The following is a 26,527-nucleotide window of genomic DNA, read 5'->3' as shown; positions in this document are numbered from 1 at the left end:
ATTCCAGCCAACACCTGAAGATAGGACCCCTGTCTCCCAGGGCCCTGTGGAGGGTAAGAACCTAACTCGGATAAGCACCAGTTAGCAAACCCCCTTGGGTTTCACATGGTCCAACTCCCATCCCTTTTTTGTAGTTTTTCGCTTCCCTGACTGAGTTCCACTCATCTCCCTCCCTACTCCCTCACTCCCCCTTTAAAAGGCCCACTTGCCTCTGTGCAAATTGAGGTGGAGTTCCATTCACACTGGACTCTTCCCTAGGGCAATAGTATACTACCGATTAAACTCTGTGTTCACCACTCTGACTAGTGTCTGGCTTTGTTTATCTTTAACATGATTTAACAACAAAAATGAACAAACGACAGTATAGCTACATACCACAACATAAGCGAATCTTAATCATAATTTTGAGCAAAGGAAGTCAGAGACATGGTCTATATGGCTTAAAAACAAGTGAAACTGAGTAGAGTATATTATAAGCTTGTTTCACTCATAAATACAGATGCGAAAATCTGAAATGAACATGAAGCTAAACCTAACAGTGTTCACAAAAAATAATATAACATGATCTAGTAGGAACTCTGTCATACTAGAAAATCATACTAGAAAATCTTTAAGATATTAAAGAAGGGACTTCCCTGGTGGTGCAGTGGTTAAGAATCTGCCTGCCAAAAAGTTTTAAAAAAAACAAAAAAAGAATCCGCCTGCCAGTGCAGGGGACACGGGTTCAAGCCCTGGTCCGGGAAGATCCCACATGCCGTGGAGCAACTAAGCCTGTGCGCCACAACTACCGAGCCTGAGCTCTAGAGCCCACGAGCCACAACTACTGAGCCTGTGTGCCACAACTACTGAAGCCCGCGCGCCTAGAGCCCATGCTCCGCAACAAGAGAAGCCACCGCAATGAGAAGCTCACGCACCACAAGGAAGAGTAGCCCCCGCTCACCTCAACTAGCGAAAGCCTGCGTGCAGCAACAAAGACCCAAAGCAGCCAAACATAAATAAATAAATAAATAAATTTTTAAAGATATTAAAGGAGAAAAACTATGTTCATTTTAACAGATTAAGAAAATTTTCAATTCATGTCATGAAAAAAGTTCTTAGTACATTAGGTATATATGGTAACTTCCTTAACGTGATAGGTAAATTACTCAGTATCTACAGTAAACATCATACTGATTGATAAAGTGAGAAACAAGACCAAATGCTCACTATTACTGTAACAGAGAAGAACAAACCTGACTCCATATTGGATCTATTCCTTTATCTCTAACCTTTGTGCTCTGTTGCCTCTGCTTAGTCATGCTGGCTCTACACCTTTGTAAAGGAATGCTGCCTATAGCATGAAGTATATATAATAGCCTTTTCTCAAGGTTCTGACTCCCAGGCTTGACCTTTAAAAGGTATAACGTTTGTCTTGTTGGAGGTTTACAGGAACATTGTGAGCAGACCTATGTGGACAGCTGCAAGAAGAAAGATTATTAATAATAATTATTATTATTATTATCCCCTCTGGAGTCTGGCCAGCACTAAGAAGTTTGCAATAACCAGCCACATGCCCTCCCCTTTTAGTATAAAAGGGGCCTGAATTCTAACTCAAGTAGGATGGTTCTTTGGGACACTAGTCCACTATCTTCTCAGTCTGCTGGCTTTCCAAATAAAGTCACTACTCCTTGCCCCAACAAATCATCTCTTGATTTATCGGCCTGTGGTGCAGTGAGCAGTACAAGCTTGGACTTGGTATCATCACTGTTCCTTTTTTTTTTTTTTAAACATCTTTATTGGAGTATAATTGCTTTACAATGGTGTGTTAGTTTCTGCTTTATAACACACTGTTCCTTTTTAACACTGTACTGGAGGGCAAAGGGTATAGCAATGTAGTGAGATGAGAAAAAAATAAGTATAAGAATTGAAACAGAAGAAATAAAACTTTTGTTATAAGCAGATAAATGATTGTTTTACATAAAATCCAAGAGAATCACAAACAATTAGAATTAGTAGAAGAGTACATCAAGGTTGTTAGATACAATATATTTTAAAAATCAATAATGGTCTGAAAGTGGAGAAAAAAGAGAATGTTTTAAAAGAGAAAAAGGTTTGTAGTAATGTCTCAATGATCCAAGTGTCTACCAAAACTTGCAAATCAGCAACAGAGACTAAAGACATGGATGTGCATACCGGCAATGATTCAGAAATCCTGTAAAACCAAGAAAAGTTACAAGAAAATAGAAGCTGAAGCCCATTCCATAAATGATCCTGTGAATGATGAAAAACCTATGACAAAAAAAGAAAAAGAAAAAGTTTCTACCAGAATAGTCAGGAAGTGCCAAAGGGTGACAGCAAAGTAGAGGAGAATAAAAAGAAAAATACCTGCATGAGAAAAAAAAGTAAAATGATAACTCTGGAAAGTAAATCAAGTTAAAAAAGCAGCAAGACTGCTCAGAAGGGGCCTGCTCGGGTGAAAACAACTCCTTCTACAGATCTTCTTCTTTACATGGGGCCAATTCCCAAAAATGTCTCATTTCCAAAAAGATAATAAAAAGGAAAAGTCCAACATGCAGAGTGAGTCTAAAGTAAAATGCAGCATCTCTAGGAAAGTGCAGGTGCACAGGATCTCTTACCACGATCACCACTGCAGCCAAAGGAAAACTTAAAAGAGGAGGAGTCAAAAGACCAAAAATTACTCTCCAAAGGGAAGAAAACAGGCTCCCCTTCAGAAAATAGCAGCAGAAGAGGCAGATAAGAGTCTTGCTGGTTTTGCTGCCAGTATAAAGGAATCTACTGGTACTTCATCCTCTGAATAAAACCTGAATTTCACCCAGAGGGTGAAATTTCAGATAGTTAACATCAGGCTGACATTATGCGCTGTAAAATGGAAAATGATCAGAACACAACAGAGAACCTCCCTGGTAAAAACTCAGCAGGTGGAGAACCAGTTTCACCACTGCTTCTTCTCCCACCAATAGAAAAATGTGGAGCAGTGTCTAGAACTACACTGGCATCACCTCCTGCTACCATGTCAATAGATGAGTCTCAGGATACTGATGAAGATGCATGCATCCACAGTCATGATCGAAGTGACCTAAGTGACAACATGTCAGAGGGTAGTGATGATTCTGGACTGCACAGGGCTCAGCCAGTTCCACAAGAAACTAGTAGAAGAAATGCAAAGGAGGTCTTGGCAGTCTAAGGGACTGAAGGAGATTTTGTTTTTATCTTCTATGCTCCTTTTTTTAGAAAAGAAAAAGATCACAGCAAACATTTCAATCATCCTTTGGTTAGTTTACACATCCTTGAAAAAGCAGCTAAAGGGAGAAGTAATTAAACTTTGGACAAGGCTTTAGTTCCTAGTCTGTAAATCTATTACATTTTATATTCATTCACAGTAATAGACAATCTTTTATTTTGAAAACTGCTTTGATAGTTTCCGATGTTGATTTTTAAGTGGTACTCTTTTCCTTAGGACTTTATGTATACCTATTGATTGTTGTATAAATTTTAGCAAATCCAAGGGAGTTAGTATGCTAAACCAGCAGACATCTAATCTGTTAGCTTCATGCGTTTAACTGAAATGAGAAGGCCAAGATGGCATTTTATTGCCTTGTGCAGCTACAACTTGTTTTTCCCCATGTCTATCTTTTCCTGTTTCACTTTAACTTATTCTCAGTTCCTTGTTTAGCATATTGACATACTTAATAGCAAATTATTTGAAGAATTTGCCTGCTTTATATAATTTTAGCACTTAAAAAAATGTTTAGAGATGATAAGACATTTAAATTGAAGTAAACGTAAACCAAAATGTGAGTAATGGAGACCTGATTGAAACAAAAAGGTGCTTATTTGGGCTTTGTTAGGACTGCAGCCCAAGAGACACGGATTCAAGAAGCACTTGAATTGTGTTCCGCCAGATTACAAAATGGGGGAGGCTTATAAAGGGCAAAACAACTTCACAAGGTTACATACATTGTTTGTCAAGAATTAGGATTGGAGTTGGCAAGAAGTAAGGGTGCTTGTTAAGCAAGGATTGGTTGGGGATTGAGATGATTACATAGTTTCAGTGCGGGAAGAGGGGGCTCAGACTTTGACACTACAAGGTTGAAGCTAGCAGCTGCTAGCAGATACTGTTTTGAAAATGCTGGTGGTATCCGTGAGTTTTATACGGTTCAGAAAATTCAAGTTCTCAGTGATGTAGGAACATGTCTAAAACCACATCCACAGTGGCCACCCAGATCCATTTTGGATGCCTGAACCATAGATACTCCATTTTCACTTTTAAATGATCTTAAATATGTCATCAAAAAGTTTTTCCAACAATTGACATTGTATCAGTCTAGGCATTTACTTCCTGAGTTTTGATCAATATTTCTTATTTGGGTACATTAATCACCATAAAAACAGTGATTTTGATCCATTTTTGCTGTTGTTGCTGTTATAATGGCTTAAGATGTTGCACATTGTCATAGTTTTAACCTATGTAGTTTTTTCTGGAAATAGCATGTGTTGAACAGTAACACTTTATACCTATATATACATGTTTACTCTGGTCTCTTTGGAGGAATGCTTTTAGCCTTATTTGCAAAAGGTCATTTTTCTTTGCTGCAATTATCTTTTGCAGAATATTAGTGTGTGCAAGTTTGAGCAATGAAACACGAAATGTGCAAGTTCAATCCATTGAATTGATTTTCACATCTTTTCTCTATGCCAGAGTCTGTATTTTGTATGCTACTTATTTCGAATGTATGTAGTAAATTCACAGCTCTCAGCTTTTATTTTGCAATAACTCAACCCCTAGGCTCTGTAGTGAAAGGATTTTCATCTCAAATACCAGCCATCAGTAATTTCTTTTTTTTGGTTGTTTCTTTTTGGCCTGTTTTGGTACAGCTACTTCCTAAATGACAGTGTTAAGTCACATATTTGAGAAAAACGGTTGGTGTCTATATGGCTACTCAACTGAATAAAGAACTCTAAGTGATATTTGGAAAGTGCAAACCTGGAATGAGGAGACATGATTATTCCTTCAAACTATACAGAATCTCACTTGTATAATAGCTACCTATGGCTTCAGAATTTCACAACAAACTCAGGATAAGAGAGACAGTATGACTGCTGGCAGACCAGCTGCAACTTCCTATGAACACAATAAAAAAGACTAGTGAAACTCAAGTACATTCTAGATTAAAAATCCACACTTTCCCAGGGATCTCCACAAACTAGTACTGTGTCCTGGTTGTCCCATTGAGACAGGCTGGAACCTGGGACCCTTTGCTGGAGTACTTGCACCTGGACAAAAGTCTCCTCCAGCAATAAATACAAAGAAACTATAAGGGACTAAAAATAACCACATGCATGCCCAGTTGGGGAAAATTATGAACAACAAGATACAAAAAGACCAAAAACCCAATTGCCACTTCTGAGGAGTTGGGAGCAAAAGCAGGGTGCTACACATGTACCCTGCACACAGCACTAACAAGGGGGTGGGCAGACCACCTTATTATTATAATTCAAATATATACTCTCTTACTGACAGAGTTGACACAAAGCAGAATTATAAGCCAAATACAGAAGATTGGTTCAAGATGGCAGAGTAGAAGGACGTGCTCTCACTCCCTCTTGCGAGAGCACCGGAATCACAACTAACTGCTGAACAATCATCGACAGGAAGACACTGGAACTCACCAGAAAAGATACCCCACATCCAAAGAAAAAGGAGAAGCCACAATGAGACGGCAGGAAGGGTGCAATCACAATAAAATCAAATCCCATAACTGCCGGGTGGGTGACGCACAAACTGGAGAACACTTAGACCACAGAAGTCCACCCACTGGAGTGAAGGTTCTGAGCCCCACGTCAGGCTTCCCAACCTGGGGGTCCGGCAACAGGAGGAGGAATTCCCAGAGAATCAGACTTTGAAGGCTAGTGGGATTTGACTGCAGGACTTCGACAGGACTGGGGGAAACAGAGACTCCACTCTCGGAGGGCACACACAAAGTAGTGTGTGCTTCGGGACCCAGGGGAAGGAGCAGTGACCCCAGGGGAGACTGAACCAGACCTACCTGCTAGTGTTGGAGGGTCTCCTGCAGAGGCGGGGGGTGCCTGTGGCTCACCGTGAGAACAAGGACACTGGCAGCAGAAGTTCTGGGAAGTACTCCTTGGCGTGAGCCCTCCCAGAGGCCACCATTAGCCACACCAAAGAGCCCAGGTAGACTCCAGTGTTGGGTCACCTCAGGCCAAACAACCAACAGGGAGGAAACCCAGCCCCACCCATCAGCAGACAAGCGGATTAAAGTTTTACTGAGCTCTGCCCACCAGAGCAACACCCAGCTCTACCCACCACCAGTCCCTCCCATCAGGAACCTTACACAAGCCTCTTAGATAGCCTCATCCACCAGAGGGCAGACAGCAGAAGCAAGAAGAACTACAATCCTGCAGCCTGTGGAACAAAAACCACATTCACAAAAAGACAGACAAGATGAAAAGGCAGAGGGCTATGTACCAGATGAAGGAACAAGATAAAACCCCAGAAAAACAACTAAATGAAGTGGAGATAGGCAGCCTTCCAGAAAAAGAATTCAGAATAATGATAGTGAAGATGATCCAGGACCTCGGAAAAATAATGGAGGCAAAGATCGAGAAGATGCAAGAAATGTTTAACAAAGACCTAGAAGAATTAAAGAACAAACACCTAGAAGAATTGAAGAACAAACAGAGATGAACAATACAATAACTGAAAAGAAAAATACACTAGAAGGAATCAATAGCAGAATAACTGAGGCAGAAGAACGAATAAGTGACCTGGAAGACAGAATGGTGGAATTCACTGCTGCGGAACAGACTAAAGAAAAAAGAATGAAAAGAAATGAAGACAGCCTAAGAGACCTCTGGGACAACATTAAATGCAACAACATTCACATTATAGGGGTCCCAGAAGGAGAAGAGAGGGAGAAAGGACCAGAGAAAATATTTGAAGAGATTATACTCGAAAACTTCCCTAACATGGGAAAAGAAATAGCCACCCAAGTCCTGGAAGCGCAGAGAGTCCCAGGCAGGATAAACCCAAGGAGAAACACGCCCAGACACATAGTAATCAAATTGACGAAAATTAAAGACAAAGAAAAATTACTGAAAGCAACAAGGGAAAAATGACAAATAACATACAAGGGAACTCCCATAAGGTTAACAGCTGATTTCTCAGCAGAAACTCTACAAGCCAGAAGGGAGTGGCATGACATATTTAAAGTGATGAAAGGGAAGAGCCTACAACCAAGATTACTCTGCCCAGCAAGGCTATCATTCAGATTCGACAGAGAAATCAAAAGCTTTACAGACAAGCAAAAGCTAAGAGAATTCAGCACCACCAAACCAGCTCTACAACAAATGCTAAAGGAATTTCTCTAAGTGGGAAACACAAGAGAAGAAAAGGACCTACAAAAACAAACCCAAAACAATTAAGAAAATGGTAATAGGAACATACATATCGATAATTACCTTAAACGTGAATGGATTAAATGCTCCAATCAAAAGACACAGGCTTGCTGAATGGATACAGAAACAAGACCCATATATATGCTGTCTACAAGAGACCCGCTTCAGACCTAGGGACACATACAGACTGAAAGTGAGGGGAGGGAAAAAGATATTCCATGCAAATGGAAATCAAAAGAAAGCTGGAGTAGCAATACTCATATCAGATAAAATAGACTTTAAAACAAAGAATGTTACAAGAGACAAGGAAGGACACTACATGATGATCAAGGGATCAATCCAAGAAGAAGATATAACAATTATAAATACATATGCACCCAACATAGGAGCACCTCAATACATAAAGCAACTGCTAACAGCTATAAAAGAAGAAATCGACAGAAACACAATAATAGTGGGGGACTTTAACACCTCACTTACACCAAGGGACAGATCATCCAGACAGAATATTAATAAGGAAATACAAGCTTTAAATGACACAATAGACCAGATAGATTTAATTGTTATTTATAGGATATTCCAACCAAAACACAGCAGATTACACTTTCTTCTCAAGTGCACACAGAACATTCTCCAGGATAGATCACGTCTTGGGTCACAAATCAAGCCTCAGTAAATTTAAGAAAATTGAAATCATATCAAGCATCTTTTCTGACCACAACACTATGAGATTAGAAATCAATTACAGGGAAAAAAACGTAAAAAACACAAACACATGGAGGCTAAACAATACATTACTAAATAACCAAGAGATCACTGAGGAAATCAAAGAGGAAATCAAAAAATACCTAAAGACAAATTACAATGAAAACACAACAATCCAAAACCTATGGGATGCAGCAAAAACAGTAATAAGAGGGAAGTTTATAGCAATACAATCCTACCTCAAGAAACAAGAAAAATCTCAAATAAACTATCTAACCTTAAACCTAAAGGAACTAGAGAAAGTAGAAAAAACAAAACCCAAAGTTAGTAGAAGGAAAGAAATCATAAAGATCAGATCAGAAATAAATGAAATAGAAACAAAGAAAACAATAGCAAAGATCAATAAAACTAAAAGCTGGTTCTTTGAGAAGATGTACAAAATTGATAAACCTTTAGCCAGACTCATCCAGAAAAAGAGGGAGAGGACTCAAATCAATAAAATTAGAAATGAGAAAGGAGTTACAACAGATATTGCAGAAATACAAAGCATCCTAAGAGACTACTACAAGCAACTCTATGCCAATAAAATGGACAACCTGGAAGAAATGGACAAATTCTTAGAAAGGTATAACCTTCCAAGACTGAACCAGGAGAAATAGAAAATATGAACAGACCAATCACAAGTAGTGAAATTGAAACTGTGATTAAAAATCTTCCAACAAACAAAAGTCCAGGACCAGATGGCTTCACAGGTGAATTCTATCAAACATTTAGAGAAGAACTAACACCCATCCTTCTCAAAGTCTTCCCAAAAACTGCAGAGGAAGGAACACTCCCAAACTCATTCTATGAGGCCACCATCACCCTGATACCAAAACCAGACAAAGATACTACAAAAAAAGAAAATTACAGACCAATATCACTGATGAATATAGATGCAAAAATCCTCAACAAAATACTAGCAAACAGAATCCAACAACACATTGAAAGGATCATACACCATGATCAAGTGGGATTTATCCCAGGGATGCAAGGATTCCTCAATATATGCAAATCAATCAATGTGATACACCATATTAACAAATGGAAGAATAAAAACCAATAGATGCAGAAAAAGCTTTTGACAAAATTCAACACCCATTTATGATAAAAACTCTCCAGAAAGTGGGCATAGAGGGAACCTACCTCAACGTAATAAAGGCTATATATGACAAACCCACAGCAAACATCATTCTCAATGGGGAAAAACTGAAAGCATTTCCTCTAAGATCAGGAACAAGACAAGGACTCTTGCCACTATTATTCAACATAGTTTTGGAAGTCCTAGCCACAGCAATCAGAGAAGAAAAAGAAATAAAAGGAATACAAATTGGAAAAGAAGAAGTAAAACTGTCACTGTTTGCAGATGACATGATACTATACATAGAGAATCCTAAAGATGCCACCAGAAAACTACTAGAGCTAATCAATGAATTTGGTAAAGTAGCAGGATACAAAATTAATGCACAGAAATCTCTTGCATTCCTATACACTAATGATGAAAAATATGAAAGAGAAATTAAGGAAACACTCCCATTTACCACTGCAACAAAAAGAATAAAGTACCTAGGAATAAACCTACCTAGGGAGACAAAAGACCTGAATGCAGAAAACTATAAGACACTGATGAAAGAAATTAAAGATGATACCAACAGATGGAGAGATATACCATGTTCTTGGATTGGAAGAATCAATATTGTGAAAATGACTATACTACCCAAAGCAATCTACAGATTCAATGCAATCCCTATCAAATTACCAATGGCATTTTTTACAGAACTAGAACAAAAAATCTTAAAATTTGTATGGAGACACAAAAGACCCCGAATAGCCAAAGCAGTCTTGAGGGAAAAAAACGGAGCTGGAGGAATCAGACTCCCTGACTTCAGACTATACTACAAAGCTACAGTAATCAAGACACTAGGGCTTCCCTGGTGGCGCAGTGGTTGAGAATCTGCCTGCTAATGCAGGGGACACGGGTTCGAGCCCTGGCCTGGGAAGATCCCACATGCCGCAGAGCGGCTGGGCCCGTGAGCCACAACTGCTGAGCCTGCGCGTCTGGAGCCTGTGCTCCGCAACGAGAGAGGCCCGCGCATCGCGATGAAGAGTGGCCCCCGCTTGCCACGACTGGAGAAAGCCCTCGCACAGAAACGAAGACCCAACACAGCCAAAATCAATCAATCAATCAATCAATCAATCAAACATACGCATCTGATTCAAGATCCTCATTAAAAAAAAAAAAAAAAAAAAAGAGCAAGACACTATAGTACTGGCACAAAAACAGAAATATAGATCAGTGGAACAGGATAGAAAGCCCAGAGATAAACCCATGCACCTGTGATCAACTAATCTATGACAAAGGAGGCAAGGATATACAATGGAGAAAAGACAGTCTCTTCAATAAGTGGTGCTGGGAAAACTGGACAGCTACATGTAAAAGAATGAAATTAGAACACTCCCTAACACCATAGACAAAAATAAACTCAAAATGGATTAGAGACCTAAACGTAAGACCAGACACTATAAAACTCTTAGAGGAAAACATAGGAAGAACACTCTTTGACATAAATCACAGCAAGATCTTTTTTGATCCACCTCCTAGAGTAATGGAAATAAAAACAAAAATAAACAAACGGGACCTAATGAAACTTAAGAGCTTTTGCAAAGCAAAGGAAACTACAAACAAGACTAAAAGACAACCCTCAGAATGGGAGAAAATATTTGCAAATGAATCAACGGACAAAGGATTAATCTCCAAAATATATAAACAGCTCAATATTAAAAAAACAAACAACCCAATCAAAAAATGGGCAGAAGACTTAAATAGACATTTCTCCAAAGAAGACATACAGATGGCCAAGAAGCACATGAAAAGCTGCTCAACATCACTAATTATTAGAGAAATGCAAATCAAAACTACAATGAGGTATCACCTCACACCATTTAGAACGGGCATCATCAGAAAATCTACAAACAATAAATGCTGGAGAGGGTGTGGAGAAAAGGGAACCCTCTTGCACTGTTGGTGGGAATGTAAATTGATACAGCCACTATGGAGAACAGCATGGAGGTTCCTTAAAAAACTAAAAATAGAATTACCATATGACCCAGCAATCCCACTACTGGGCATATACCCAGAGAAAACCATAATTCAAAAAGACACATGCACCCCAATGTACATTGCAGCACTATTTACAATAGCCAGGTCATGGAAGCAAACTAAATGCCCATCGACAGACGAATGGATAAAGAAGATGTGGTGCATATATACAATGGAATATTACTCAGCCATAAAAAGGAACGAAACTGGGTCATTTGTAGAGACGTGGATGGATCTAGAGACTGTCATACAGAGTGAAGTAAGTCAGAAAGAGAAAAACAAATATCGTATGTTAACACATATATGTGGAACCTAGAAAAATGGTACCGATGAACCGGTTTGCAGGGCAGAAATAGAGACACAGATGTAGAGAACAAATGTATGGACACCAAGGGGGGAAAGTGGCGGGGCGGGGGTGGGGGTGTGATGAATTGGGAGATTGGGATTGACATGTATACACTGATATGTATAAAATGGATAACTAATAAGAACCTGCTGTATAAAAAAATAAATAAAATAAAATTCAAAAAATAAAATAAAATAAAAATAAGCCAAATATAGTATGGGCACTGGGCTTTTCTCTTGTCTGTAGCCTCCCCAGTCTGTTACCCTGAAAGGGCCTTTCCCACATCTAATTAACCAATAGCTGCTCTCAGGAAAGGATCTCATCCACCACTCCTTGGGAATATAACACTTAAGAATTCAGTGTATCATTTATTGTCTTGAGAAATGATAATAAACTTCTTGAAATTTATGACCTGGATATCTATTCATTCTCAGAGGGAATTATCATGTGTTTACTAAAATATAAATGTTTTAGGCTGAAAATAAAAAAGCCCTGAACCTCATAGATTCACTGGTGAATTCTACCCAACATTTAAAGAAGAATTAATATCAATCCTTCTCAAACTTTTCCCAAAAGATTGAAGCGAAGGGAACACTTCCTAACTCATCGTATGAGGCCAGCAAGACCCTGATACCAAAGTCAGACAAAGACACAGCAAGAAAAATACGATCATATTCCTTATAAACACTGATGCAAAAATCCTCAACAAAATGCTAGCAAACCACATTCAGCAGGATTATACATCATGATCAAGTGGAATTTATTCCTGGAAGGCAAGAATGGCTCAACATTCAAAAATCAATTTAATTTACCACTTCAAACGAATGAAGGAGGAAGAAAAACTACATGATTATCTCAATCAATGCAGAAAAAGTATGAAAAAATTCAACACCCTTTCAAGATAAAAACACTTGACAAACTAGGAATAGAAGGAAGTTACCTGAACATAATTTAAAAAACATATATGAAAGACCCACAGCAAACATCATACTCAATGGTGAAAGACTGAAAGCTTTTCTTTAAGGAACAAGACAAGGATGCCCACTTTCACTACTTCTATTCAACAGAGTGGTGGAAGTCCTAGACAGAGCAATTAAGCAAGAAAAAGAAACAAAGGGCATCTAAACTGGAAAGGAAGAAGTAAAATCATCTAAGTTCACAGAAGATATGATCTTATGTGCAAAAAAATCCTAAAGATTCCACACACAAAAAACCTGTTAGAACTAATAAATGAATTCAGCAGAGCTGCAGGACAGAAAACCAACACAGAAAAATCAGTTGTACGGTTGACCCTTGAACAACATGAGTTTGAACTGCATGGGTCCACTTACACACAGATATTTTTCAATAATAATTACTACAATACTAAACGGTCCATGGTTGGTTGAATCCACGAATGCAGAAGAACCACAGACACGGAGAGCTGACTATAAGTGATACACAGGTTAATCCCCACGTTGTTCAAGGGTCAACTGTATTTCTATATACTATCAATGAACAATCTGAAAAGGAAATTAACAATTCCATTTTCAATAGCATTAAAAATAATAATATACTTGGGAATAAAATTTAACCAAGCACGTGAAAGATTTGTATTCTGAAAGCTACAAAATGTTGCTGAAAGAAATTAGAGGCAAAAAAAAAATTCTGTGTTCACAAACTGGAAGACTTAATATTGTTAAGATGTCAATACTACCCAAAGCAATCTACAGATTCAATGCCATTCCATCAATATTCCAATGATGTTTTTTGCAGAAATAGAAAAATCTATTCAAAATTCATGTGGACTCCCTAGGGACCATGAACAAGACAGTCTTTTCAACAAATGATGCTGGGAAAACTGGATAACCACATGCAAAAGAATGAAATTGGATGCTTATCTAAACATCACATACAAAAATCAACTCAAAATGGATCAAGGACCTAAATGTAAGGCCTAAAAGTATAAAAATTGTAGAAGAAAACATAAGGCAAAAGCTTCATGACATTGGATTTGGCAACAATTTCCTGGATATGACAAGCAACAAAAGAGGAGATAGACAAATTGAACTTCGTGAAAAATTTTAAATGTTGCATATCAAAAGACAATATCAACAGAGTAAAAACGTAACCCACGGAAGGGAAGAAATTATTTACAAGTCATATATCTTGTAAGGAATTAATACCCAGAATATATAGAGAACTCCTAAAACTCAACAACAACAACCCAATTCAAAAATGGGCAAAGAACTTGAATAGACATTTCTCCAAAGAAGATATACAAACGGCCAATAAGCACATGAAAAGATGCTCAACATCACTAATCATTAGGGAAATGCAAATCAAAACTACAATGAGATACCACCTCACACCCATTAGGATGGTTACTAAAAAAAGATAAAAACCCAGAAAAATAACAATGTTGACAAGAATTTCGAAAAACTGGAACCCTTGTACACTACTGGTACAAATGTAAAATGGTACAGCTGCTACAGAAAACACAATGGTGGTTCCTCAAAAAATTAAAAATAGAATTACCACATGATCCAGCAATTCCACTTCTGGGTATATACTGAAAAGAACTGAAAGCAGGGTCTCAAAGAGATATTTTGTACACCCATGTTCATAGCAGCATTATTCACAACAGCTACAAGGTGGAAGCAACCCAAGTGTCCATCAATGGATGAATGGATAAGCAAAATGTGGTATATACATAGAATGGAATATTATTCAGCCTTAAAAATAAAGGAAATCCTGACACATACTACAACATGGATGAACCTGGAGGACCTTATGCTAAGTGAAATAAGCCAGTCACAAAAAGACAAATACTGTATGATTACACTTATATGAGGCACCTGGAGTAGTCAAAATCAGAGACATAAAGTAGAATGGTGGTTGCCAGGGTTGCAGGGAGGAGGGAATGGGGAGTTATTGTTTAATGGGTATAGGGTTTCAGTTTTACAAGATGAAAAGAGCTATGGAGATGATGGTGATGATGTACCACCGAACTGGACATTTAAAAGTGGTTAAGATGGTAAATTTTATGTGTATTTTAATCACGATGTTTTTAATTGTGGGGAAAAACGTCATAATACAAGTTCACGCCAATCAGAGGGCAAAAAATTTAAAGGGTGACAAAACCAGGTATTGGTAGGTTATGTTTCTTTCACTGCTGATTGGAGTATAAAATTGATACAATGTCTTCGGAGGGCAATTTGACAATAATGTAGTGAAGGTGAATGTGCAACTTGGTACTTCCATTTCTGGGAATATACCCTGAAAAAATTCTTGCACATGAATAGGGAGAGAGATACAAACTGTTCACTGCAGCACTGTTCATAATAGCAACACAATGCAAGCAACACATCACAATCAATTAGGAATGGATATATATATTGCAACTACCAGTTAAAATAAACTAGATCTTCATATACAGAAATGGGGGAAACAGATGAACCAGTTTGCAGGGCAGAAACTGAGACACAGATGTAGAGAACAAATGTATGGACACCAAGAGGGGAAAGCAGCGGGTGGGGGGGCGGGGTATGATGAATTGGGAGATTGGGATTGACATGTATACACTGATATGTATAAAATGGATAACTAATAAGAACCTGCTGTATAAAAAAATAAATTACATTTTAAAAAAAGTAAGTTGCAGAATCACTGTACATTATGGTACTGTTTATGTAAATGTTTGAACCATACATTACTTTGGGATGCCTGCCTATGTAGTAAACGTGTAAAAATACAGAAGCAGTCATCTTCGGGGAGAGAAAGGAAGAGGATCAGGATGGAGTACAAAAGAGGGGTACATTTGTGTAACTTTTTATTACGTTAAATCTGAATGGTGGGTACATAAGTGTTTATGTGTATTACTATGTGTTTGTTAGATGTTTAAAATATTTCACTAAAAACAATAGTAAGAGGACTCAAACATGAGTCTTCCGGGAACTTTTCTTCTAGATTTATTTAATCTGGCAATATTCCAAGTCATGTTACAGTTAATAGTAGCATTTTGAGCTATGCCTAATTAGTTTAATAGTTTTCTAAAGTAATTTATTACCCTTCAAAGTTTGTTAATTCATGAAAAATAATCTTTGAAGGACACTGTTCACAACATTTTTTAAAGTACTTACCCAATAAACAGAGATAGTTGGGTTCAGTTAATCTGGATAGTTTTGTGACCTGATTCAAGATGTTGTAAAGCTCTGTTGGTTCACACAAAACCAAACCAGTCATCCTACAGGGAAGAAGCAATCATGTAAAAGCTTAGTGCATCTTTCTATTTTAGATGAATGATCACAAAGTAAGATAATTAAACTCTTTCTTAACATGCCTTCAAACAAAGGTGAAAATAATCATGAACGTGATCAGGGAAAATTCCAAAATTTATAGTGAAATGTGTGTAGGGGAGATAAACATTGCACACGACATATCTGAACCATAGAAATACAAAGCAGGCTGTAAAATAGTCACCAATTCACTCTTTCTTTCAGTAAATTATTACTGAGCACTTACCACATGCCAGGCACTGGAAATAACTGTGGTAAACTAGACCTACCCTCATGAAGGTTACAGTCTAGCATGGAAGGCAGAAATTGGACAAAAAAATACATTGTAAGTAGGAAAAGCGTTATAAAAGAGTCAGCATCCAGTGTCATGGGAGATGCTAATGGGAGGGCCTCACCTAGCTGGGATCAGAGAAGGGCTGTCTGAGATGTGATTGCTAAGCTGAGACAGGAGGTTAGGCAAGACCTAGGCAGGTGGAGGAGAGAGGATGGAGGAGGTAGGAACTGAGAACAGGAGGGAACTTAGTACCTGAGAGATTTCAAAAGGAGCCTGGTGTGGCAACAGTGGGAAGAGAGTAATGAGTGAAGACCCTGGGGAGGCCGACGCAGGTGCCCTTGTGAGGGGCCTGTAGGGTTATGATGTAGATCATGATGGTCTGTGGAAGGAGGAGAATGGCTCACTTGTACTGACAGAACTGCCCAGCCAGCCTGGGCTCTGGCTCCTGATTACAGGGCTGCTCTTGGGACACTGGTTCCTTGGTACAACTGTCTCTGGTGCTCCATGGACACTGAGGGGGAAGGCTGGGCCTATGCAGCAGCTTCCAGAAGGGAGGCTACCTTTTAGCTGGGGTGGGGGCAGCTAGAAGACCTCTGAAGGCCAGTCAAATCCGAGGGTAATCCTGCTCAAAATAGTTAGGGTTCCCTTCAGAATTACCAGAACAATGCTCCCCAGAAAGGCTAACCCCTGGACTTGGGCCCTGGATCCTTCTCACTTCCTAAAGGACTTCAGCTCTCAGCCTCCCCTCCAGCATCACCAGTTTCACCCTCCACACAGGTCATTCCCAGTGGCACGCAAACATCCTCTGTACCAGTCTCTGTTCTCCTTTACAGCCAAGACTTCTCAAAAGGGTGGTGTTGACACTGCCTCTATTTCCTCACCTCCAAACTCTAGGTCCAAACCCCTGCTGTGCCACCTACTATTGGCTGCCTGACTTGGGGGAATAATTAGCCTCTCTGTGCCTCAGTTTCCACCTCTGTAAAATGGGGGTAAACATAGTATTGCCATTTCGGTAAAACAAGGATAATAGTACTTGTTGTGTGTGGAATAATTACACATGTAAAACATTCTGAGCAGGGAGGAAGTGTTCAGTAATTGTTAGCTATTGGTACAACCTTCTCCCCTGGAACTTCTGACCCCAAACCACAGAAACTGCTCCTATCAAGGTCATCAAAAATGCTCATCTTGCCCTAATCCACTAGTCATTTCTCTTTGTGCTCAAACATGGAGACTCAGTAACCCAGCTGAGCGCTCCTCCTTCCCCAAACACTCTCCACTCCCAGGACACCCCACTCTCCAGGCTTCCCCCCTACCTCTCAGTTCCTGCTCTAACTCTCTCCATGATAATGCCCTTGGGCACAGTCACCTCTTTTCTTCTCTATCTACACTCTCACCCTGGGACAGAGCTTCTCAACCTCAGCACCACTGACATTTGGGGCCAGATAATCCTTTGTCGTGGGGCCGACCCGTGCACTGTAGGATGTTCAGCAGGATCCCTGGCCTCCACCCAGTAGATGCCAGTAGCAACCCCACCCTCCAATTATAACCACCAAAAATGTTTCTAGACTTCACCAAATGTCCCCTGGAAGAGGGGCAAAGTCACTGTCAGTTGAGAACAAGCATCTAAGACCTAGAGTCTAGGTGATTCATCTAGTCCCTTGAATACCCCCTGTATAATAACGACTCCCCAACTATGGCCCCTACTTGACCTCTCCACTGAGCTCCAGGCTCCACTTGGACGCCTGATGGGCATCTCAAATACAACATGGCCAGAACAGAATGTTTAAATTACACGTGCCCATACCTCCAATATGTCTTTTAGTCTTCCCTGTCTCAGTAAACATCACCATTTAGCCACCTAGTTACTCAAGGTCACATCCCTAATCTCTCTTTCCCTCAGTCCCTCCCATCCAATCTATTAGCTCTGCTACTTAAATATATTCCAAACCCAACTCCAGGGCTAGCATCCTAGACCAAGGTACTAGCATCTCTCTCCTGAGGATGCAATACTTCCCAGCTGGGCTTCTTGCTTTCTCCCTACAGTCTAACCTTCACATGGCAGTCAGGGTGATCTTTGCAAAATATGAGTTTGTCTTCACCTGCATTATTGCACTCATTTGTTTGCTTGTTTTATCATCAGTCTCCCCACAGTGGAATATATGGCTCCTGAGGGTGCGGACCTTGCCCTTCTTGTTCACTGCTGTGTCCTCGCCCAGTGCCCAGGATTTCTGATGCAGACTAGTGCTCAGTAAGCATGTGTTGAATGACTACATTATTACTAGTCACCATTCCTGCCTTCACCAATGGGGCCATCCTGACCTGAGGCCATACTTCTAGATGCTACATAAAGATCCCTCCTAAGGACATCCCAACTCGTACCCCCAAGTCCTCTGCCTCTGAAAGTCGTGACCTCAGGCCATTCTGGAGGTGGTGAGCATAGGGGAGAGAGGATGGGTTTTGTGTCTAGTCCCACAACTTTGTTAAGCCAACCTAAAAGCTGGCTCCTCACCTATCTGGTCTATTGCTCAGAGCCCATCCTCACACTCCCACCCGCTTTCCCCATTACAACCTCCATCTCCTTGTTCACTAGCCAAGGGATTGTCTCTGGGCGTTCAGGTAAAAACCCAGTCCAGCCCCAGCAATCAACTCCTTCAGACATCTCCTTCCCAAAGGGGGCACTCTCCCTTGTCAAGCAAGAGCTGCCTCACTGAGACTTCCCTGGTGGCGCAGTGGTTGAGAATCTGCCTGCCAATGCAGGGGACACGGGTTCGAGCCCTGGTCTGGGAAGATCCCACATGCCACGAAGCAACGAGGCCCGTGAGCCACAACTACTGAGCCTGCGGGTCTGGAGCCTGTGCTCCGCAACAAGAGAGCCGCGACAGTGAGAGGCCCGCGCACCGCGATGAAGAGTGGCCCCCGCTCACCACAACTAGAGAAAGCCCTCGCACAGAAACAAAGACCCAACACAGCCAAAAATTAATTAATTAATTAATTAATTTAAAAAAAAAAAAGAATCCGCCTGCTAATGCAGGGGACACAGGTTCGAGCCCTGGTGCAGGAAGATCCCACATGCCACGGAGCAACTAAGCCCACGTGCCACAACTACTGAGCCCGCGTGCCACAACTACTGAAGCCCACGTGCCTAGAGCCCGTGCTCTGCAACAAGTGAAGCCACTGCAATGAGAAGCCTGCACACCGCAGCAAAGAGCAGCCTCCACTCGCTGCAACTAAAGCAAGCCCGTGCTCAGCAACAAAGACCCAACGCAGCCAAAAATAAATAAATAAATTTATTTTTAAAAAAAGAGCTGCCCCATCTGCTGGTAAACTTCAGGAGGGTAAGTACAGTCCTGAACCTAACGGCACACTTCTGAGAGAAGACGCATCCCTGTGAGCCGTGATGAGGAGGGCCACCAGCCCAGGTGGGTGGAGGACTGGACGTAGCTAACAGCCCTTTCAGCACTACTCCAAATTCTGAAAGGTGTAAGATGTTCTTGGCCCACCATTTGGGCCCTAAGAATATTTTGATGTTGAGCTTCTATATAGAACCATTAAACAAATGTCAATGAGGTTTTGCAAAAAGTATTTTTCTTAGATGAATTCCACTAAGCCAATTTAATCTCTTAATTGATTTTCTATATTTCACAGTTAACCAATTCCAATTTTTTTCTTTCAATTTTGTTTAGCCAAAATTATTTTTCCCAAGATCAAGTCTTGTTTCCCTGTGAATTTTACAATAAATATTTGATTCCTTAATCAGATTCTTATTGCATCGGATTTTACCAAGTATGGTTTCTGCCACTGTGAGTTACATTTGTATTGATTATTTCTACCAAGTATCATTTCCTGGTGGTCTATTCAAAACAGTGGAGCCAGGATGGCAAGTTTAAGACATCCCCCTTTGGGCTCTTTTAGCACAGCACAGCTCTTAAGAGACTTTCAGGGCATTTAGTGCAATAGCTCTTGCAAGGGTGATGGGGCAGGCAGGTGGGAAGCGAGGTCAAAGGGAGCACCTCCTGGGGATCTGGCTTAATAGGGTGAGAGGATACCAATCTTCCTATGAACTGACCCATCTGGGAAATCCACACAGATTTTTGGGTGGCAAGGAGCCACCTACTGTCAGGAGAGCAGGGTGCCAGCACAGGCCTCGTCTCTGCACACTGGACACCCACCAGCAGGAAGGTTCTTCACCCTCCCTGTAATGACCTGGCCTGAACTTCAACCTAGGGGGCTTGTGAGGGGCTCTCTCTCCGGGTCCAGACACAGCTGGGCTGGCGAGCTCAGCTCCAGTGAAAGACTGTGTCTACCTTTGAGAAGGGATATTTCATTAGGGGTCATCATAGCCTGAGACTAAGGGGAAACTGGCCAGATCCAGGCCTTCTTGCCTCCTTATGCCTGACCAATTCCATTCTGACTGATGGCATCACTGTCAGAGGCTGGGCCTGACCCCATCCTCCTCACAGGCATTCCAGGGTACTGAGAGCTTGGTCTAGTGCTCAGGCCCAGACAGTCCAGGTGGACACAATTGATGGGCACTTGCTTCTAGTGGAAAAGAGGCATCACTCAACGCTCCTGGAGAAGTCAGACCGTAAGCTTTACTCTGGGTTCCTGGCTCAGGCTGACCAGGGACCAGAGGACTGCACAGATATGAGTCAGGGTCCACAGCCAACCCCACTATGCCCTGGTCCTGTGTGGGAAACTGAGGCTGTGCCAGGATGACCCAGGCTTAAATACAGTGACAGGCATCAATGCTCTCACCTGTAAACTGAGGCAATAATACACACTGCAAAGGCTGTAGGAATGTTATGTTGAAATAACAAACATAAATTGCCCAGAACTGGGCCCAGCACAGAGCAGGAGCTTAGGAAACAAATTCCTTTAACTCCTACTTTCTCTCTCTTTTCAATTTCATCTAGGAGCCTCCGGATGTCCAGCAGACAGAAAGCACCATTCAGAGAACCTCAAGCCAAAGACCAGAGTGGGAGCTGGCCAAGTTTGTAAGCGGGGGGGGATCCAGTGATGCGGCCTGAGGGTCAGGCTCCTAAGGGATCTGGTATAGTCTTTCCTCAATCCCAACCAGACACCTTCCTTGTGGCCTGAACCCTGACAAAGCCAGAGGACACAGTCACAGGCCACAGCACCCCAGAGCTGTGGAGGCTGCAGAAGTGGTCCTGAAACCATTTCTCAGCTCAGAGAAGCTCCAGGTCCTGTGGCTAGTGAGCACCAGTATCTCCAGAGGCCCAGACCCAGCCACCACATCCCTGTCCCTTGTCTATCTTGCCTTCATTCCCATGGCCCCAAACCTAGGTCCACTACACCCCCAAGAGGTACCCTAGTGGTCCTGGGAGGGTGACAGGCCTACCCATGCAGCAATTCACCCATCAAAGGTAGCACTGGCAAACTGCTACACAAAGCCTGTGTGGCCACCAGGTCTGGTCTCACCTCCTCCAACTCTGTCTCCAGCACTTGTTTCTCCTCTGCTCAACTGGGCTAGTGCCCCACCTTCTGCACCTGACATGGGTTCTTGGACATGACCAACCTCTGGACTCAGCTTTGTTCTCACTTCCCTGACCTCTGGCCGGCCTGGAGGACTGCAGGCTTTGCTCCCGACTCAGATCTGCCACCATCGGCGACTCTCAGCTCTTGGGAGCTCCTTGCCAGCAGCTTCTTGCTGCCTCTGCTGTCACCAGTGCACCATCTCCTAGTTGCTCTGCTGGCACGTATCTTGGAAAGCCACACCCTTTGACTTCCAGCTGGGCCACAACTGAAAGTTAAGCTATATATCTAAACAGTTCTGTTTTAAAATTTTATGTCCCCATTTGCTGATATTCTAGAGACCCTAGAGCAAAATAAAGAAAACTCTCACGCAGGTGGGATGATTACCACCTTTCTAATTCTTCATTTTATCTCCAGGGATCTGAAAGGAAAGATTTGAAATACTGCACTTTGAGGTACGATTTTAGGGTTGAAGAGCAGGTAGGTCAGCATAGAATATGTGCACCTAAGAGCAAAAATCTGACAGCTCGACTGCGGCCTCAGCCTAGTGCAAGGAACAAAATGGTCAGTATAGGCGCACGTGTGCGGCTTGTGTGGGGGATGTGGCAAGGAGGACATCGATGTATTTCTATACTGTGTATAAAAACATGCAATGAAGAACTAGTGAAATTAATCTACGATGACAGAAGTCAGGAGGTAGCTGTCTGGGGGACTGGGGCATAAGGGAACTTTCTGGAATAATGAAAATGCTTCTATAGCTTGTTTTGGGTGGTGGTTAGAAGACTGCAAACTGTCAAAACTATCCAACTGCACACTGAAGATCTGTATACTGTACTGTATGTAAACTATATGGCAATAATTGTTTTTAATCCCCCATATAGAACCATGTGTTTATGTGTTCAAGGATACAAATGTGTGGGTATGTGGCCCACCTGTACATCCATGAACTTGGTGTGGGGTCTGGGCTGTGAGAAGCCACATGAGCTTGGGCACACAGAAAGGACACACTGCAGACCTTCAGCTGGGCCCCCAGAGCCACCAACGAATCCTTTTCTCACCATTCCTGATTTTCCCAGCATTTCCCCAATGGCTACAACTGTTATCCAAACCTCCTCACCATGCAGCAACTTCTCTCATTTTCTAGGCCTTGCCTGGGAAGGCTAAGGCCACGGGATGCAAACTGCCCTACCTCACCAACTGCCCAGTGGGTGCCCTTCAAGCTTCTTCCCAAAATCAAAGGGATTAAGTGTCCTCTGACCTCATCTTTTCCCACCTAATCCTTTTCTCTCTCGACTTCTAGCATCTCAAAGCTCTTCACCTCTATTATAGCCTCTTTCTCCCTGATTTCAAATTCACAAGTCTCAGCTTTCTTGAAGCAGTTCATGAAACCAGAAAGAAAACCCCTAGAATAGCTTGGCCTGTGCCCTCTGAAGCTTGTGCAGGCATAGAGGCTGGTGGTGGGCCCCTGCCTGGAAAAATCGGAGGCTGGTTAGCTGTTAGCAAAGAGCGGCAGCTGCATTTGAAACAGCCTACACCCCCAGAATTTGTTGGGGTGAAGGATACCCATGTGTCTCTTGTAGACCAGATGTGGGCCAGGCAGGAGAGAGGGCCAACTAGAAGCAATCTTAAAGGGACTTTACCCAAGAGGGCCCCTTGGACAGACAATGGACCAATCTCAGGTACCGGAGGATTCCAGAAAACAGGGGTTGAGGCAGCAACTGGAAACAGCAAGGCTGAGGCGTAACCACCCAGGTCAAGGGAACTGCAGGTAAGAGAGACCCACAAAAGCACCACATGGAAGCGTCAGCCACAAACTCCCGTCAAGCTCAGAGAATTCTTACTAATGCCAAATGGACCTTTCCTGCCCCTATCTTTATTCTCACAACCCCCCTCCACCAACACTGATCAGCCTGAAGCCTCAGTCTTCAGGGATGAGGGGTAGTGAGGAAGTAAGATGGAGAAATGGAGAAGTCAACCACTCTCCACTCCCAAGGTGGGAGCCTGAAGCAAGCTCAAGAGGGGAAGGGGAGAAGCTTTAACATTGAATTAAAGTTCAGAGTTTTGACTATTAACGTGAACAGGACATTTAGGCTATTGCAACAAATCTGTCCTAGTGGCTAGATGTAATCCAAGGGCAAGCAAAGATTTAAAGGAGGAATGGGGATGAAGACATACAGCCATTTTCTGACTGCACTAGGCTTCCTGAATGAGGCTGTGCATGTTCACTGTAACAGTTACACTTGCAAAGCAGGGCATGGTGCCTGGCACAAAGTCAATGCTTGATACAGTAGCTGCTAAGAGCGTTATGAACTATTTTGCGATTTAAAGGGAAGCAACTAGGAGCTGAATGTGAGGACGTTTTTCTAACAGTCAAGTGGCTGGGATGGCCCAAGTAGAGGACTTGGGAGGTAGTGATTCCCTGCTGTGGAGATGCTAACGGGCTGACTGACTTGGCAGGGATGGGGAGGAGTTCCAGCCCCAGATGTGGGAGTGAGCATATGAGAATGTGACTCTAGCTTCTCTCCCCTGGCCTCAACTCTCCCCTCTATAGGGATGACTTCGGCCCTGGCCTCTCTCGGGGGTTTCACAATCCCATATTTCCTCTTGGAGTAATTCCCCAAGTGTCCACTGATATTTCTATATGGACAACTCCCCATCACTTCCAATGCAGCCCATCTAAAACAGAGCTCTTTTTCTCCAGCCAGCTCTCCTTCCACACAACCCCTGAATTCCCTGTTTCTGTACACATATACTTCTCTCAGGCTGGTTTCCCACAACACTTCCATTTGTTTCTTAAACCCAGATGGGCACAAACGCTTATCAATTCTTCCCTCTCCCTCATTTGGCCCCGCTTCACCATTTCTAAAACCATCACCGTAACTCAGATATTTATCATCTCATTAGATAGCCTCCTGAACAATCTCCCTGCCCTGCACATTTTTCCCTTGGAATCTTTAACACGCCAAAGTCAGTCTAATCTTCCTCAAACACAGTTCTGGTGGCATCACAAAAGCCTTTGATAAACACCTGCTTCCCGAGGAATAAAATACAAACTTCTCAGCTAACATTCCTGCACAATCTGGGTTTTCCAGCCTCGTATCTAAAACCACTCAACTCTCCCAAAATTCAGAAACCCACCCTCAGCCTGGTCAGGTGCTGGACAATAAAGAGGTGAAAGAACCTGACTGTAAGATGCTTTCAGGTCTAGTGGTAAGATAGAGGGGTAAATAACTAGAGAGAACACAGTCAGTGATAAGATAAAGAACACTATTTGTCCTCACGTCCCCTCTCCAACAGAAATTATCTGTTCACCGTCCCTTCCTCCAGGTTTTCCTTTGGGCTCTTTTCCCTTTCTTTCTCATCTGGACACTTCCCATTGTTAAACGCCCAACTCCTAGTGCCCCCCCTTTGGGAGATCCAAAGCCCAGGCAAGGATCTCTCCCTCCTGTGGAGGAAAATGGTCCCACTGAGAAACTCCTGCTCTTCCTTTACATCTCAGCTTAGACGTTTCATCCTCCAAAGTCCTCTCTCACACGGCCCCCACCTCCACCCCAAATCTGGGGTAGATGGACCTCCTTTGTGTTCCCACAGCCCCTCATAATTCTCCTAGTGTTGGCCATATCATGCTGCTTGCAGTTTACCTGTCTCCCCACTAGACTCTGAGCTCCCGGGAGGCAGAAAATGTCTGCATCTCGTTCATAGTTGAACACCCAGCTCCAAGATTGCACTGGAACATCTTAGTAGCTCAATAAACAAGGTAAAAAAAGGAGGGAGGAAAGAGTAAGCCAGTCACCATGCACTCCCTCCTATGGATAGGTTCTTCAGCACCTGTGCTAACTGTTCTTTTCACCGCTGGTTCCCCGACCACTGTTCCCAGGGAGGCGGTCACTGGTCCCCCCACTGGGCTTGTACACTCCTCTAAGGTTAACAACCTGCAACACACCTACCTGTCCCACGTGACCCTGAACTTTTTGTGGGCAAGGAATTCTCCGTATGCCCAGAAAAAAGCAGTGGGGCAAATGAAGCTTATAAGGATACTGATAAATAAGCTTCTTGTGAGTAGAAACCGTATCTTTACTTTCTTTCTGGTAGACGCTGAACGAATCCACTTAACTGACCTCAGCCATGGTTTCTTGGTCCCTAAAGCAGAAACAGTGTGGCCGGGTTCACAGCACGGCTGGGCAGACCTGAGGGGCAGGGACTGGGTGACTTCGCAGGTTATCACCTGGATACCTGTTTCCTCATCTGTAACGCGGAACTGCTTTCCTGTAAACTCATAGAACAGTGTCTCAGGGTCGGCCATTCTTGGTAGGGGTGTCTCTAAAGCTTTGTAAACTCTACTAGAAGGTCCTGGGCACCAGGAGGGACGACGACACTGGCGGGTGGACGGGGTGTGTGCGATCGGGGTGGGGGGGAGGGTGCACGGGAGCGACTGATTAGAGGAGCCTTCATCCTCCACCCCAACCCCCGGACTCTCAACCTCCCCTCCCCCCTTTCCTTTCCAGAGCTTTCCACAGCTCGGAGCCCCTCCCGCCTCCAGGGACAGGAGGGGTGGGTTGGGCTGAGCTCGGCGGGCTCGGGCCGCACCCATTCTGTCGGGCCTGCGGCGCGACCTCAGCCGGTCTCCCTGTCAGAGCCTCGCGCCCCCACCTGCAAAATCGCTCCTCTAAGGCTCTTCCAGCCTAAAGCTCGTCTTCTTCCACCTCTAGGGTGCGGACTCTCCCTCCCACTCCGACCGCGTCTCCCCCACAGGCCGCACGAAGCCTCACAGCACTACGACCCCACCCCAAGACTGCGCACGGGGAGCGTCCCTCCACCGGCCTCCGCGACAGCGCGGACGCGGCCGAGATACCGCGAGATCTGGGAGGTGGGGCGCC

The 26,527-nt window shown here is 42.8% G+C and overlaps 1 protein-coding gene across 3 annotated transcripts in view; it reads right to left on the bottom strand.

Annotated features, from left to right (window-relative positions):
- Positions 1-26,527, bottom strand: part of STYXL1 (serine/threonine/tyrosine interacting like 1) — a 61,166-nt gene that overhangs the window by 33,820 nt on the left and 819 nt on the right. For 2 of the 3 annotated variants that reach the window (XM_007186565.3, XM_028167542.2), the window contains exons 1-2: positions 26,301-26,491; positions 15,728-15,831 (exon numbers count right to left, since the gene is read on the bottom strand). In XM_007186565.3, the coding sequence (XP_007186627.1) occupies positions 15,728-15,830 (103 nt within the window). In that variant the 5' untranslated portion in view covers position 15,831; positions 26,301-26,491. Of the gene's footprint in view, positions 1-15,727; positions 15,832-26,300; positions 26,492-26,527 lie in introns of those variants that run through there. The other variant, XM_007186566.3, reaches the window with a different exon arrangement.

This window comes from Balaenoptera acutorostrata, chromosome 15 (genome assembly GCF_949987535.1).
Source record: "Balaenoptera acutorostrata chromosome 15, mBalAcu1.1, whole genome shotgun sequence".
In the NCBI taxonomy this organism is placed as follows: Eukaryota; Metazoa; Chordata; class Mammalia; order Artiodactyla; family Balaenopteridae; genus Balaenoptera; species Balaenoptera acutorostrata.
Note: the sequence above shows the minus strand (reverse complement) of the source record. Positions and strands in the feature narration are given on the sequence as shown.